The 17,433-nt window shown below is 36.3% G+C and overlaps 1 protein-coding gene across 1 annotated transcript in view; it reads left to right on the top strand.

Moving 5' to 3' along the window:
• Positions 1-17,433, top strand: part of ITGAV (integrin subunit alpha V) — a 105,247-nt gene that overhangs the window by 27,177 nt on the left and 60,637 nt on the right. The window contains exon 3 of the mRNA XM_020977541.2: positions 14,895-14,986. Within this exon, the coding sequence (XP_020833200.1) occupies positions 14,895-14,986 (92 nt within the window). The remainder of the gene's footprint in view (positions 1-14,894; positions 14,987-17,433) is intronic.

Below are 17,433 nucleotides of genomic sequence, written 5' to 3'. Positions count from 1 at the left end.
CTTACCCTTCTCTATTCCTAATTCTCTGGACTTCCTTCTTCACCATCCCGTCCACCCCACTGTTAACTTCTTTTTATGTGGGGTCTTTTCCCATTAGAATATAAGCACTTTGAGAGCAAAGACCTTTTTTTTTTTGCTTATATTTATATTCTCAGCACTTTTGCACAATACCTGACACATAGAAAGTGACTAATATCTGCTTGTTGACTTGACCTGTTAACATCTTATTTCTATATTAATTTGATAAACAAAACTTAGAAATGTGAAAATCAAATAATATCAGCATTTGATTAGAGAAAGTTATTACCATAATTATACTTTGGAATTCGTGGAGATGTATTTATTTCTTAAAGAGCTTTCTTTCCATGAAGATGATCTGCCAAATGAAAAAAAAACCTTTTTTTCTTGATTCCTAAAATAACAAAGGACAGTAGGCTTAGTAATTTAAACTATAAAATCTTTCATAAAGATTGAACTTTAGTTGAGCTTTACATGTGTTCTGCCTTTCTGCTAGTAAGAGTTTTTCACAGCTATGGTTCAAAATTCAAAAGAATTGACACTAAGATACACCAGGACCTTGTCAAATGGATAATTTTACTCTGGAGTCACAGCCCTTTTCATCTTCTTTTTAGAGACTGAATGAATAGGAAATTGGTGGTGGGGGTTGCAGGGAGAAATAGATTCTTTTCAATTCATTGCAGGAAGGAAGGTGAATAAATCCATTAATTAAAATAATTAATTTTCACTTACTTTGAATTATAGTGAAATGATGTATGTTTAAGGAGACTAAAAGGAAAAAAAAGAAGACTAAAAGGGTCTTTTAGGAGTGCAGAGATGTAAATGGTCTTAATAGGTACCCTGTTTTCTTCATAGAGAAATTAATTAAATTAAGAAATTGATCTTAGAAGAAAAACCTGTTAAAGGAAGTACCTAAGAAGTGATTATGACATGTAGTTAAAGGTAATAAACATGTGCCAGGTCCAAAATACATGTTATGAATTGCCCATTTTCTTTTGCTGGGTAAACTGGGGAGTGGCGTTGTTTTAAAAAGTCATGTCATTATTTTTTTTTTCACCAAACAAAAATGTGTCCAGTGATCTAGATCATCTCAGTGTTGGCTGAAGTCATTCAGATTGTACACATGCATGCATTATGTAGTAATAAAAGGAAACCAAATGTTTTACAATACTTGTGACTTCCAAACGGAAGACTACAGTATTAACTCTTGCACTATTTTTCCACTTAGCCTTAAGTTTCATTTAGTTTGCAGAGAAGGTGAAGTTCCCTTGTATCCCCAAAAGGTATTTTTGTGCATTGGAAAAGACTAAGAAACTTTAGCCTCTAAGTGACTTGCTTTAAAAGCTTACACTGTCTTGGTTGCTTTCTAGTACCATAGGGTCACATAGTCAGAATGCTTTAATAATTCATCTTAGTTTACGTGCATCATCAGTCCAGCACTTAATCAGTATTATCTACTGCAATTCAGATAATGAATTCTAAAATCTGTTTAAATTTTAAAAAAAGCTGTGAAGTAAATTGCCACTAACTTCATAGCTAATTAGCTTCAGATTTCTTTGCCAAAGTTTTTTTCCCCCTTTTTCTGTGTATCAGAAGTGATAATAGCTCAGTTGCTGTTGCTATTATTTAATTTTCATTGTCCTAAGACAATTTTTTGGTCAGTTCTCATTACTGTACCTGTTACTTAAAAAAACAAAAAACAAAAAAAACCCCTCAAGGATGTTCCCCCCTTTTCATGCATTGGAGAATGGGAGGTCTATTTATAGCAGCAATGGAAAAACTGCTGATATTAGGATTTGGGAAAAAGAAGATAGAAAAACCTCACTAACCAAAGCATCTTCCCATGTATTTTGTAATTTTTCTCTATGAAAAAAGTCATTTTCCAGATTTTTCTTATCTGTCATAAAATAGCTGATGTGAATGTATCTAAATTTGACAAAGGACTATACTTACAGATTTAGAGAGTGGAAAATGCTTTATGTTTCCGAGATATTCTATTTTTAAAACTCATATCACAGAGAATTGGAAAGAATGGGGAGACCATTACCTTCTATTTCTTTCACGTCTTTTGGTCCTCTCTTTCAGGATGAGTGAACCTTTCAAACAATGCAGAGCTTTGTGTGAATGCCAGGTCCAGTACACTGGCATGAGGTTCTCTTTCAGTGACCCACTATTTTTCTTTTTCTTTTGTGCAGTTATTCCTTTTCAGAAGAACCTATTACAGAGGAATATAATGTGAATTTGCAAAAAGCTCTCAAAAATACACTATGTGTGGTGAAGGCAGTAGTGATCATAGAAAGAACTGGGCAGTACAGATAGACAAAGATATATTAGAATATAGATCTTAGAGAAAGAATGTCCAAAACAGGTGAATAAATATGCAAAGTGGGTAAATGAGATGAGCACAACAGAATTGGGAGGGTTTTCATGCTAGGGTAGTAAGAAAACTGGATTTAGAGTTAGATGGCCTGGATTTGAATCTTAACCTTGGGCAAGTCTTTAACTTCTATTGTCCTCTGTTTTCCTATTTGTAAAATGAGTGCATTAGACTAAATGAGCTCTTATGTTCCTTCCAGATCTAAACCCATGATTTTATGATCCTGTCGCTATCTGTCCAAGTGCCATGGGAATTAAACAAGAAAGGTAGATATAATCTGGAAAAATGAAGGATAGCTGCAGGGAGGAGATGAGACTTCAATTGGACTTTGTGAGGGAAGACTAAACAGAATTGTTTCAGCTTCTCAAATAAGAATAAAATTCATCCTAAATTTTACCCTAGATGCAATGAATTAGTATGCTGCTGGTCACATAATTCTTGCCTTTTGGTTGAATGATAATCATCTGCATTTGACATTGGTTGGCTCTGCTAGACAGTTTCTTTCTTTGTTTCTTTTTTTGGCTAGGCAATGGGGTTAAGTGACTTGTCCAGGGTCACACAGCTAGTCAGTGTTATGTGTCTGAGGCCGGATTTGAACTCAGGTCCTCCTGAATCCAAGGCCGGTGCTCTATCCACTGCGCCACCTAGCTGCCCCTCTATTAGACAGTTTCACAGTGAATGTGAGAATCTTTAGTAAATATGTATTTGAACTTCTAGAAAGTAGCATTTTTTTTTTGTTGATCCAGAGGGCAGGAAGAACTATCCATATTGCACTGACTCATAATTCTGCTACTGTTTCCCAGGAGGCTTTCCTATGAAAAGGTAGAAGCAGAGACTACATTTTTGTGAAAATGTCTTTAATTGTGTATACTGAAGTGGATTAGCTCATTAACTCCATTCACCCCATACGTGTTTAAGATTGCCTCAGTTTGCTCCCTAAGGACAGTAATTTGGTATAAATCTTTCCAAAAACTAATTCATGTTGTATTTCTTATATTTTAGTCATGTTAGGAAAAATGCCTCCATCTGTTTTGAAGTAATACAGAATGGAAAGCAAGTGTTACAGGAGGAATATATCTGTGGTCTTTTCAAGCCAATAATGACAAAATATTTAGGGCTCTTTCTGTTTATTAAGTTATAACCATAAACTCTGTAGCCAAGTACTTTGAGTCAAATATGGTAGTACAGTTAGAGCTTTCTACTAGATAAACCTTTTAAATTCAAATAAATAAATAAACATTTTAGAATCCCTTAAAAGTAGCATTATCTTTTTTTGGACCATCATTAAAAATTGTTCCAATGTACTAAATGATAGTCAATACTAACGTATTGCTGGAGGCCTGAAAATAAGGTAGGGACCCTTAGAGCCTGTTGAATTTGGAAATAGGCATGCCATTATGTGGGGAAAAAATGTGAATTTATTAAATTCAAATCAACACTTCAACAAATATTGCTTAAGTACCTACTATGTGCAAGGTAACATGGTATATATTACCAATCCTGGAGTCAAGAAGACCTGGGTTCAAGACCTGCTTATGACACATCCTATTTCTGTGACCAAAGGCAAGTCTCCTACTTAGTGCCCATAAACTTCTTTAAGCCCATAAGTTACAGATGGTGGCTAATTGATATCAATTGAAGGAGTTCTTATACCAAGATTTTTCTTTGCCAATGAAATCCTGAATCTTTAAATGCCACCTCCTTCTCACATTCCTAGATGTGCAAAGCACTGAACTCATATCATATTAGTACTTATATGCTCTGTTTTGAGAAAGACTGTTCAATCTTATCTCTAGCCCAAAGGTAAAACTGCTGCCAGTACTCTGCATTATTCTTAAAATTGTAATTTTGAATTACAGTTACACTCTTAAAATTGTAGTTGTAGTTAAAAATTTCTTGATAGTTCATTCTAGAGACAGAAGGAATCTATATTCTGAGGCATATAATTTACAAGTGGTGAGTAGAGTCTAATGACTGGTTCACTGCATATACCAAGTTGGCTAAAATATACATCTGTGTTGGGAGAATTGCTTCTGTTGACCTAAATTTCTGAATTGACCTGAGATTATCCATTGTTAGGAGGAAAATAAGGGGTTTTGGTTATTTCTAGAGGTAAATACCTGCTCAAAAAGCTCATAGTACCAGATCAAAGAAGGACCCATAGCCGAAACTGAATAATGAACAATGATTCAGCTCAAAGTGAAATGGCCTTATACATAAATCAAATTACCTTTTTATTTTCTACCTCAGGCTATCTGCTAAATTGTCATTTACCACCAGAATGAAACTTAAGCACTGGGAAAATCTAGCTCATTCTAATTATCATAGCATATAATCACAAAGCTTTCTAAAAGGCTTGGCTAGCATTGTAAAATCTCTTCCTTTTTAATTTTTAGATTCCATTGGTTAGGAATGCCTCTTGATTTAGATGGGGTCAGAGCCAAAGTTTGCATATACTTAGGAACCACTTCTCTCCAGTAAATAATTCTAGTTTAACAATGTAAACCAGATTCCAGGAGGGTTGTTTAAATCACTCTACTTCTGGAAGTAGCTTCATTCTAAAGCAATTAAATGTTTTTGTCATTGACATTCTTGGCATATATCCCCAGTAATGAGTCACTTCTCATCTATCATACAACTCGATTATTCTTGGCATAATAGACTTAAAGTCAAGAAGACCTGAGTTTGAATCCTATCTTGGATATTTACTAGCTTTGTGACCTTGGGCAAATCACTTAACTGCTGTCTGCCTCAATTTCCTCAACTGTAAAATGGAGACAATAATATCATCTACCTCTCAGGATTGTTGGACAGAGGAAATGAGATAACATGTGTAAAGTGTTTTGCAAACCTTGATGTGCTATATAAATGTTGGTTATTACTATTATTACATGTTTTAGGTCATCTAGGACTGTAAGGTTCTGTAAGGCCATCTGGGATGGACACCATCTCTTAATCATTTTTGTATCCTCAGTACAAAGTGATTATGAGGAACAACTTGTGTAAAATGCTCAGTTAGCACTAGGTGAATGAACAAATATATTGCAATGTTAGTTTGAGTTATATTGTATGGATATGAAAATAATATGATTGTATTTCTTGTAGAATAGTTTATCATTCAGGTCTTACTGATTCAAATATCGGTGTAATAATTGTGGAAACAGTACTGGGCTCAGGAAAAATGTGCTAATCCTGGCTCTGTCATTATTCTGTGATCTATAACAAATCATTTGATTTATTTTGGTCTCTTCTTGATCTGCAGATTGGGGGTCGGTTTTTTGTGTTACAGAGGTCTCTTCCAGCTCTATAATGTGCAATTAATAACTTAGACTGACTTTTCCCACTCCACACCAATTCTTATTTACTGAAGTTTTGCTCAAGGTTGTGGGAGGACAGTGAGGAATTAGAGGATCCTAATATAAAATAATCTGATTCTTCAAAAATGAGTGGCTTTCATGCCTCTCTAGACATTTTGGATTTGGCCATTATAGACAGGCTTTGCTGTTCCCTCAATCTCAAACCTTTCTTGAATTTAGTTCAACAGTTTTCCAGTCTTTACCTGGAAATCTAATATATGCCTTTAGTTCAAAGCTGAATTTTATGATGGAATTTTATAGTGAGTATGGCAAGGAGTCCAATGTATCATTATGCATATACCTTAGTAGAATAGGGCACTGTCCTTGAATCTTTTTTTCTTCTCTTTCTATACTTCTTTTATTGGAAAGAAGTCATCTTTCCTATGATTTCAAGTATAATTTAGAGCGGTTATAGTTTGCAGATTCCCAAGTCTGCAAATGACTCCATTCTAGTCTTTTTTCTATAGATCTTCAGGCTTTCCTAGATAGCTACAGTCTGTTAGTTTTTTCTTAGACTATAGAATCATAGATTTATAGCTGGAAGGGAATTTAGAGGTTATGTGGTCCAACCTCCTCACTTGACAAATGAGGAAACTGAGGTCCAGGGAGGTTCAGTGGGAAAGGTCAACAGAGTTGTGTAGAATGGAACCAAGATTTGAACTCAAGTTTTCTGATTCCAGATCTATCATTCTTTGTATGGCATCATAGGCAAGTCCTGCTGGGAGTTCAAGGTCAGCATATCAAAAGCCAAATAAATCTTCTTCCCCTTCAAATCAGTTGCTCAGCCATTCTTGATTTCTGCATCATTCTCATCTTCCACATCCAATTGTTTGATGTAAGTTTTGTCTTTCTTTACAGTATCTTTTTCCCCCCTAATTGTTCCCTCTTTTCCTTCCCACTGCCACCATTCTAATCCAAGCTCTTGCACTCTATAAGGGAACCAGGTTAAGTCAAAGACAACTGTGAGCCATAGCATGATCACTAAGGGAGAACGGGAGGGTCTGACTACAATAGCTGTTATGGTCTGAGGAACACCAAGGTGAGGAGGTAGCTCTGCACAAATTAGGAGTCACATACCAACTTTGAAGAAAAGTAATTTGCGCTTTATTGTTTGTCCTACAAATTTTTAAGCACCAACTATGTACATAGCAACTGCCTTACTTTCATAGTATAACAAGTTACATAATATTACATTTCCAATAGGAGAACAAATCAATGTGCTTGATTACCCATGCAGTGAAACTGAGAGGGTTACTTAAAACGAAGTAACTTATAATGTTTACTTAGAACTAGCATTAAAACTTTTTTTTTTTTAGATATGAGTGATTTAGATCAGTCTGTGTGTTTTGAGAATTTCTCCCAGACGTATGCCAATTTTGGTCTGTCCCATGAGGCCAAACATGGCATAACATAATCTAGGGGGGAAAAAGTCCCAGAAGGATTCCATATCGTTGGCATATTTTAGCCAAACTTGGCATAAGAAAAGCTAGGGAGAGAAAGTCACAGAAAAGGGATTCCATACCAGGAATATATTTTGCTTTTTATCTCTCTACATGGGCATTTTGCATATTCTGATGACTGTTCAGTTGATTGTGAGAAAATTTTTACTGTGGTTACAAATGTGGCCATAGAAACTTACCATAAACCACATGTGATTTCAATTTGATTTAGATTGCTACATTTGTCACTCCCCCAAAGATATCATCCAAGTAGATTTTGTGTCTGGGAAATGGAGGGATGACAATTATTGTGTGTTTTTCTTAAACTGAGAAGAAATTTATCTACTCATACACTTTCTGTGGAACACTATACTGCTGTAAAATCAATAAGCAATTAGTCTAAGATCAATTATAGACTCATTAGAACAGTGGCTCTAAAGTTTTGGTTTCAGGACCGAAAAATTAAATATGATTGAAGGCTCCAAAGAACTTTTCTTATATGGGATATATCATTTATTAGAAATTAAAACTGATACACTGTAAAATATTTATTCATTTAAAATAGTGATAAATGCATTACATGGTATATTTTTATAAAAAATAACTACGTTTTCCAAAGAAAAAATGTAGTGAGAAGAGTGGCATTGTTTGACATACGTTTGCAAATCTCCTTAATGTTTTTGCTCCTGTAGTCAGTCTCTCTGATTGGATGGCTTATCTCAGAATTTCCATTTAAGGAAGGAACACAGGCTAGCCATGTTTCTTATTTCTTTCCAAATTGAAAACCAGACTTCCTCTAACATGTCCCAACTCTTCATTTTAAGCATCTTCATTTCAGCTCTGGGATTCACACACTGGAAATGTCCTCAGCCCCTTTGGGGCCTTTCATTCTGATTCAATAACTTCTTCCAGAACCTCCATTTAAGGAAGGTGCTAAGATCAGCAATGTATCATTACCCTCCCAGCTGCACTCAGTACTTCCTCTCTCATTTCCCCATGCTGTGTACCTGTCTCCCCCCTTTCCCACTTTTCAGCTTCCTTTTATTTATTTTCTCCCCCATTAGAATATAAGCTTCTTGGGGGAAGAGATTCTCATTCTTTCTACTTGATTTGTATTCCCAATGCTTAGCACAGTGCCTGGTACATAGTAAGTGCTTGATAAATGCTAGTTGACTAAAAGACAAATGTCTGGCTTGATAGAAGACTTTTGGGGGCAGTTAGGTGTAGATAGAGCACTGGCCCTGCTGTCACGAGGACCTGAGTTCAAATGTGACCTCAGACACGTAACACTAGCTGTGTGACTCTGGGCAAGTCACTTAACCCCAATTGCCTCACCAAAATAAATAAATAAATAAATAAATAAAATAGAAGACTTTTCATATCTGCTTCTTTACTAAATTTGTTGTGTAATATCAACTAGCATTTATACAGTACATCCTATATGCCAGGTACTGTGCTAAGTTCTTTCCAAATATTATCTCTTTTGATCTTCATGACAACCTTAGGAGGTAGCTGTTATTAGTATTCCCATTTACAATTGAGGAAACTGAGGCAAACAGGTTAAGTGACTTACTCAGGATCATATAACTAGGAAGTGTCTGAGGCCCAATGTGAACTCAGGTCTTCCTCCAATGCTCTATCCAGTGTACCATCTATCTGCCCAAAAGAAGGAATGAACAAATGAATGAATGAATGAATGAATGTATTTATTTATTTTGATATGTTATTTTGATTGAAATATGAGGAAGAAATCCAACCTCATACAAATATGCAGTTAGAAAACAGAGGAGTATTTTATTAGAAAATAATGTCTTCATATTATAATGAAAATAGTTTTGACCTTGAGGACAGTCTGAAAGAGTCTTGGAAATCCCCAGGGGTCTACAGATTACAGTTTGAGAACTGTTGCTTTGGGGCAGCTAGGTGGCACAGTGGATAGAACACTGGCCCTGGAGTAGGAGGAGGACCTGAGTTCAAATCCGGCCTCAGACACTTGGCACTTACTAGCTCTGTGACCTCGGGCAAATCACTTAATCCCATTGCCTACACGCACATGCGTGCACGTGCAAGCCCACATGCGCGCACACACACAGAGAAAACTGTTGCTTTACAATTTCTTGGTCACCTAGTCTAATCTTTTCATTTGGCAGAAAGAAATTGATACCCAGAAGCATGAAGTATCTTTGCCAAGGTTATACAGACTATCTTTTTCAGAACTGGATCTAGGACCCTTGTCTTCTGACTTCAAGTCCCTTGTCCTTCCTTTTACACTACATGGCCACCAAAGTAATTTCCCTAAAGCTTGAAAATGATCTTGTCAGACTCCTGCTCAGTGAGCTCTAGTAGCTCTCTAAGGAATAAGCTCAAATAAGAATTCCTCTGTTTGACATTTAAATCTCTTCAAATGTTCTTGCCTTTTCAGCCTTCTTATACTTTATTCTCTTCCTTGCCATCCAGCCTTGCTGGTATACTCACTGTTCTACACACAGGATTCTTCATCTTCCATTTCTGTGTCTTTGCATTGGCTCTCCCCTTTGCCTGGAATGTACTCCTTCCTCACCTTTGACACTTGGAACCTCTGGTTTTCTTCAAGACTCAGCTCAAGTATGGCTTTCAATATTAAGCTTTTTCTGGTCTCCTCTGCTGCTACTGTGGCCCTTCCCAAATTGACCCTTTATTCAGTTTGCCCATAATCTGAATATATATACATATTCAAACACATGTATGTATGTTTGCATGTATGTGTTGACTACCAGATTACAAGTTAGACTTCTTGATGTTAGGGATAGTTTTACTTTCATCTTTTTATCCTTAGTGTTTGGCCCATAGGAAGTGTTTAATAAACGCTTGATAATCAACTGATTTTTTTTTGAGCATTTTCCTCTTACTTTCCTACATAAAGGGGTGGTACTTAAGGTAGGCTCACAAACCTTTGATGAAAGCCTGTTACTTTATGTGTGGTGCCAAGATAAGAAAGGAGAATCTGGTTATTTTTCTTCATTATCATTGATGTCATCAACTATTGATTAAGCACCTTAGTATATAAAACGTTGTTGGGTGATCTGAGTTACATACTTAGCATAAATAGAGACAGCTCCTATTCTCATAAGCTTACACAAATGTTTTCAATATTCATGAAGGTCATCTTTTAAGTTAGAAAACATTTTTTGTGTACATGTGTCTGTGTACATGTATGTAACAGATCAGAGGTAGAAAAACATATCTGTTGAGGAATTTTGGCCCAAAGGAAAAAAAGACCAATTGAATGCCATACACAAAGATCAACTTAATTAGGTATTTTTCTGTTTATAATTCAGAATAGGAAATATAAAATGTTACTCAATAAATATGATAGATACTAAAATTACACTCAAGTTCTATTTAACCTCCTGGCTCAGTAGACTTTGAGGTACAGTGTTTGAGAGTCAAGCATTGGTGTTTACATGGGCTGTGAGCCTCATAGTATTATTACCTGTTACTTATTGGTTTTTGAAACATTGATTAATCACTGCCAGTGCACTTTCTTCTTTTAGCTCACTTGCAAGTCAAGATATCACCTTCCTTATGTCATTGGTCCTCTTTGAGAATGAAGGACCAACAAGAATCTGTGAGTAGTGGTAGCTGCCCCACTGGGAACCCAATTGGCTAGTTCTAATTGGCCAATCACTTTTTCTCTCTCCCTCCTTCCTTCCCTCCCTCTCTCCCTCTTCCTTCCTTCCTTCCTTCCTTCCTTCCTTCCTTCCTTCCTTCCTTCCTTCCTTCCTTCCTTCCTCCTTCCTTTTCCTCTTTTTCCTTCCTTCCTTCTCTCTTTCCTTCCTCTCTTTCCTTCCTCTTTCTTTTGCTCTTCTCTCCTTCTGTCCACATAGGGAATCATACCCTTACCTGTAGATGTTCTGTCTAAAGGAATATAAATTTTGATCACTGAAACCTTGCAAGATATCTTGGGGTTTTATTTTGTTCCTCTTCCCCACTTATGTATTCTATAATTTTTGAAAATCATGCCTTAAACCCAAATCACTTTGACTCTCACTGATTGGCCAACAGTATGTTCCACTTTCAGCCTTACTTGGTCATAGTTTGGGTTTTGATGGCTCAGAGTGAGTGTAAATAGCAGTTGTTTCTGTTTTGGCCAGAAATCCTGAGGGTCTTCTACTTCCAGATGGATTTTTTTTTTTGACTAGGTAAAAGAGGTCTTTTTTTTTTTAGCCTCATTTCTTACCTAAACTTAATCACTGAATGGGCGTTTCAGACAACCTGTGGAAAGGCCTGGGAAAGACCTTAGCTTAAAAAGGCCAAAGTCTCTCCCTGCATGCAGGTCCACTTCCAGTTGTTCTGATACATATCTTGCCACTGGAACCAGATGGTTCTGGAGGAGAGAGTGAGGCTGGTGACTTTGCACAGCCCTGCCTCACTTAAGTCCAATTCATTTGCAAGTCAAGACATTGCCTTCCTGATGGCATTAGTCCTTTTCCAGAATGAAGGACAAACAACAACGAGAACAACAGAAGGTCAAAGTGTTGAGGAATCAACAACTCCTGAACCATTGTGACATTTCTTGGAGTGGCACCAGAGTTTAATTTTTGTGTAATCTAATCTGCAGGGGAGAAAAATCTTCCCCTCATTTTGACCTTGGAATTGAATTTGAGTCATGGCCAGAGTGTATGGTTTATAGAAAAATAGTGTTCAGCTGTAATGACCCTGAGAGAATACACCTAGTTCAACCTCCTCATTTTACAGATGAGATAGCCAAGGTCCAGAATTGTTGATATGCTTATCTGAAATGACCCAGGTGGCTAATGGGAGAGGCAAGACTAGAATTAAATTTTTCTGACTCCTAATTCATTGCTCTTTTCACCATATCATGTTCTTTTTCCTATCGTATTGTTCATGGAGTAAAGAGAAAGAGAAATACTCGCAGGCAGAAAACTCCAGAAAAGATGATAAAATTTCATGGTTTATGATAAATTTTACAATTTGTATAACTAGTATCTTTTAGTTAGGTTTGTAATGTCACCTTGAGTGTACCACATTATAATATATATCATTTTCTATTGCAAAAATTTTAAGCAACAGTCTAGTTAAATTCAGTTGCATTAGGTTGTATCATAGTATGTATGGCTATATAAGTTGGCTAATATCTGTAACTTACAAAGCTTTTGTTATATAGAGATTTTGTAGTAATGGGATTTGACCTATACCTTTTGAGGAGCTTTATACTTCTGGAAGGACCCTCGTGGTTTATAGTTATTTTGAATTATTGGTCAAAACTAATTATATATATAGAAAAATTTACCTAAACATGTGAAGAAGTCTGTTGGTACTCTCATACTCAACTGGATCTGTAATCTCATCAATTTAAAAGCTATCTCCATTGATGTGGATTTCAATCTAATCCAAGCCTGCACATTCTGTGTGACTCATCTATTCCATCTTATAGGTTCACCAGCAGCATCTTCTCAATTGCTAGGGACCTTCATCACTTTCTTCTGGCATCTCAAGGATGCCAACCATGGTTTCTGGCTGCTCACCTGTCATCCCTCACTTTTGCTATATGACCAGTCTATTTTCTTTTCCTATTTGTATAATTACTTAATTACATCTTTTATTTCTGTTCTTCAAAGTTCCTCATTGGTTACATGTTGTAGGCTGTTCACAGTCACCATGTAGTTCTCTATTTCATTCTGTATATTCATTTTTCATTTATTCTTCAATAAATATTGGTATTAGAAAGATTGAAAAGATTTTCTTTCCTTGGTAATGGAGTGAAGGAATTTTCAACTTCCCAAAGATCCACTCTCTTCCTATCCAACTGTGGGCCCAACCCAATATCTGGTTTGCACTGTTTATCCCAGATATATATACTGAAGGACAAGTTCTATAGGTTGACCTTCCAAATGCATGCTGAAATCTGGGCAATAAACATTCTTGATACATTTGGTCTTTCCTGTATGTTTGGTCAGGATGATGGATCTCTTCCAGGAGATTCTGCAGTGTTCTGAGGCTTGATTTAATCAGCACAATGTTATTTACAAACAAAAGTTATCTAGGGGGCATCATCATCATCATCCACAGAAAATCCTTATTCTCCCTGGATTCTGCTATATGTCCTCCATTCCAGTACGACCTCCATTGGTGAGCCTTTGCCCTTTGCCTGGTATATAATATTAGAGGGTCATTGAATAGGGTTTGTGTTTGTTTGTTTATTTTTTGTGTGTGTGTGTGTGTGTGTGTATCGTCCAAGGAATCTTGAATGACTTTTAGTGTGTGTATGGAAAACACCTTGTTGTTGTAAAAGAGTCTGTAAAGCACCATTCTGTTTCACTAAACCAAATCCTTTAGGTATACTAAGCCAATTTTTTTGTGTTTGCCCATTTCTGGCATCTCATTTTATAGTTTGTCATTAAAAAAAAAGAATGTATATAATAGGATTTTTCTTCTTGCATAGCTCAATCTTATACTAGTTTGGATATATCAAAAATTTAAATTGGATAAATTGGTGAAATCATGTTTCCTAAAAAAATATAACTAATATTGTGAATGTTAGCCTTTTCTCCTGGTAGCAGTGTTATAATGGGTTCATATTAATTTTAATTTTCATCATTTTTCAGGGAGATAATTCTTCAGTAAAACTTCTATGCACATTGTGGGCACTCTTGTTGGTTGATTAATTATCTAGGCTACAACAGAATGTATCAACACTTCTGCACAAATATAGCACAGGAAAAATTGATGTTTATAATGGGGACATGGACACTGGAGGATTATTAAGTGCCTTTGTGGTAGGTGAAATCTTAGATTTGAGTTTCCAAGCATATAGACTTATTAAGCAGTACATACCAATTGCATAAAAAATCTGGACCTGGCCTCTTCAGCTTGGCATGGGACCTTGAATACAGGGGGAGACAGATTTTTATTCATTAAAGGAATAATAATCAGGATATAAAACAGGATTATAATTAGGTAATCTGATTTCTAATTAGAGGAAAGATTAGGAAATTTCTGAGTTGAGAAGGAGAGAACAAATAGGTTTAGTTCCCTGAAATCAGAAAAAGAAGTATCCCACTCCCTCTAAGTAACTGTGTTCATTCAAAGGAACATGAAAACAGTAACTGATTGAGCAGCATGGAGCTAGTTTTCAGATAAGACTTATAGGTTGCTTGAGATGTATAAACATGAGAAAATTCTTTGCATCAGTCTTTGGAACTAACTGGATTTCTGGTCAGCATAATCTAGGTCCTTAGTTAAAGGTCTCTAAACAACAGGTAGAGATGGTCTAGCTTCCCAGCCATGCAGAGCTAGGTTCAAACAATGCAATAAAGTTTTCTTACAATTCCCATAATTAAACAAAGTTTTCTCATGAGACAGAAGTTGGACTAGACCCATAATTGAATAGAAAGGGCACTGCATTAGATCCAAAATTGAGTCACAAGATGAAGTCATTTTGGTTCACTCAGTTCCCACAATTTTCTCACCTTCCATTCAAAGATAGACTAAATGATGTTCACTATTAATCAACTATTAAGATGTTTTAATAATTTAAACCCAACTCTTAAAAAATTGATAATCCATGTGTGTATATCTCTGTCAAATAAAATATTTGGTTAACCATCACCATTTCCTTCCCATGCTAGATTTAAAAAACAGTTTGCTGCATTATTTAAAATAATGTTTAGGGGTTTCTTTCCTCCCAATTTTCTTCTTTAGGCAATAGAGATTATGCCAAGAATGATCCATTGGAGTTTAAGTCTCACCAGTGGTTTGGAGCTTCCGTGAGAGCTAAACAGAATAAAATTTTGGTAAGTCCTTTAGACAATTTACTTAGTAGGTTAGCCAAGAAAATCTAGTGTGGAAACTGTGGAAATAACATGTATATGTTCAAAATATCTAAATGTAATCAAACAGTTGGCTTTAAAAGGAACTTTAAGTTTGCTTTTTTTTTTCCTTTTTGCTTTTCTGATCATTAGGGTGCAACTAAATGGCACAATGGATAAAAGTACTAGACTTGGAGTCAGGAAGAGCTGGGTTCAAATATTCCCTCAGATACTTTTGTGACTCTGTACAAGTCACTTAGCCCCTCTCAACCTTGGTTTTCTTCTCTGTAAAATAGGATAGTAAGAGCATCTACTTTTTAGTGCTGTTGTGAGGATAAAATGATATTTTGAAGCATTTGGCAAAAAGTGCTAGTTGTTGTTATTTATTAAGATTACTATTATTGTTGTTAATTTTCCCTTAGAGTTCTTTATATGTCTGTGTAAACTTCATATTTAGCTGTAAGAATATGCCAGATTTTTAGCTTAATGATATGAGCCACAGTGGAATGAAAGGATATGTAATAAGTAGGAATGAAGTTTTTGATTAAGCAACAGTTTTCATCAAAGACTCATTTTGTAAAGAGCTATGTATTAAACATAGCTCTTTTGTGTTTGCTATGGGAAATTATAATCTAATGCAGGAAATAGAGCCAGTTCACACAAAATGCATATCTGACTTATTTAATTTAAAATGATACTACTGAACTGCCATGTCTATGAATAGAATTGACCCCAAAACACATATATAGGCTCTTTCTTAGGTGTTTGGAAGCATAGACAATTTCGCTCAATCAACAAGCATTTGTTAAATGTTTATGATGTGCCCAGGACTGGGCTGAGTCTTGGGGATGCAAAGATAAAATTGAAATAATGTCTGCCCCAAGCAGCTTATAACAAAAATACATTATCTACATATATAAGAGTGTGTGTGTGTGTGTGTGTGTGTGTGTGTGTGTGTGTGTATTTATATACATATACACATGCAGGGCAACTAGGTAGTACAGTAGATAGAGTGCTGGGCCTGGAATCAGGAAGATTCATCTTCCTGAGTTCAAATCTAGCCTCTTTTTTTTTGGCTAGGCAGTGGGGTTAAGTGACTTACCCAGGGTCATACAGCTAGTAAGTGTTATGTGTCTGAGGTTGGGTTTGAACTCAGGTCCTCCTGAATCCAAGGCCAGTGCTCTATCCACTGCTCCATATAGCTGCCCCTCAAATCTAGCCTTTGACACTACCTGTATGACTCTGGGCAGGTCACTTAACCTTGTTTGCCTCAGCTTCCTCATCTGTAACTGGTCTGGAGAAGGAAATAGCAAACCACTCCAGTATCTTGGCCAAAAAAAACCCAAATGGGATCACAAAGAGCTGGACACACCTGAAAAACAACTGACCAACAGCACAGCAACATATATATACACGTATGTGTGCATTCATACATATGTATGTGTGTGTATATGTATATTACTTATATATATATATATATATATACACACACACACACAGACACACACATATATATGCATATTATATATGTATAATCACAATAAGGATGCAAATTAGTTTGGGAGAGAGTACATTAGGGGTATGGGGGGAGGAGAATGGAACAAGAAAGCTATATTGAAAGGTGGCACTTGAACTGAGTCTTTTTTGTTTGTTTGTTTTTGTTTGTTTTTAGTGAGACAATTGGGGTTAAATGACTTGCCCAGAGTCACACAGCTAGAAAGTATTAAGTGTCTGAGGCCAAATTTGAATTCAGGTCCTCCTGACTCCAGGGCTGGTACTGTATCCACTGTGCCACCTAGCTGCCCCTCTTGAATTGAGTCTTGAGGGAAACTAGGCGTTCTAAATGCTAGAAGTGAAAAAGAAGTACATTCTATGCGTGGGAGATGTAGAAGCATGGTAGTACAGCAGGTATTCCAGTTTGACTGTGTCATAGTATGCATGGAGGCTACTAATGTGTGAGAGCTAGAAAGATAAGAAGATGCCAAGTTAGGAAGATAAATGCCAAACAAAGGAGTTTATATTTTGTCCTAGAGATATCCTAGGGTTTCATGAATAGGGAAATGACATGATTGGATATCTGCTTTAGGAAAATTTATTTAGCGGTGAATGGAGGATGTATGGGAATGTAGAAAAGCTTTAGGTGTGTTGGACTAAATAGGAGGCTTTGGCAATAATCCAGGTAAGAGGTGATGGAGGCCTGAACTAGAGTGATGTCTGTATGAGTGTAGAGAAAAGGGGATGCACGTGAAAGATGTTGTGAAGATAGAAATGTGAAGATTTGGCAACAGACTGAATATGAGAGGTAGATAAAAGTGAGGAGTGAAGGATCTCAGTGAGGTGTGAAACTGGATGATAGTAAGTGCTCTTATTGTGATGCGTCAGTGGAGTTTGGAAGGGGAGTTTGCTGTGGACTGAAGAAAACTTTTGTGAGC

Source organism: Phascolarctos cinereus, unplaced genomic scaffold, assembly GCF_003287225.1.
Source record: "Phascolarctos cinereus isolate Bilbo 61053 unplaced genomic scaffold, phaCin_HiC Scaffold_726;HRSCAF=1367, whole genome shotgun sequence".
NCBI lineage: Eukaryota > Metazoa > Chordata > Mammalia > Diprotodontia > Phascolarctidae > Phascolarctos > Phascolarctos cinereus.
This window is presented reverse-complemented; position numbering and strand designations above follow the sequence as displayed.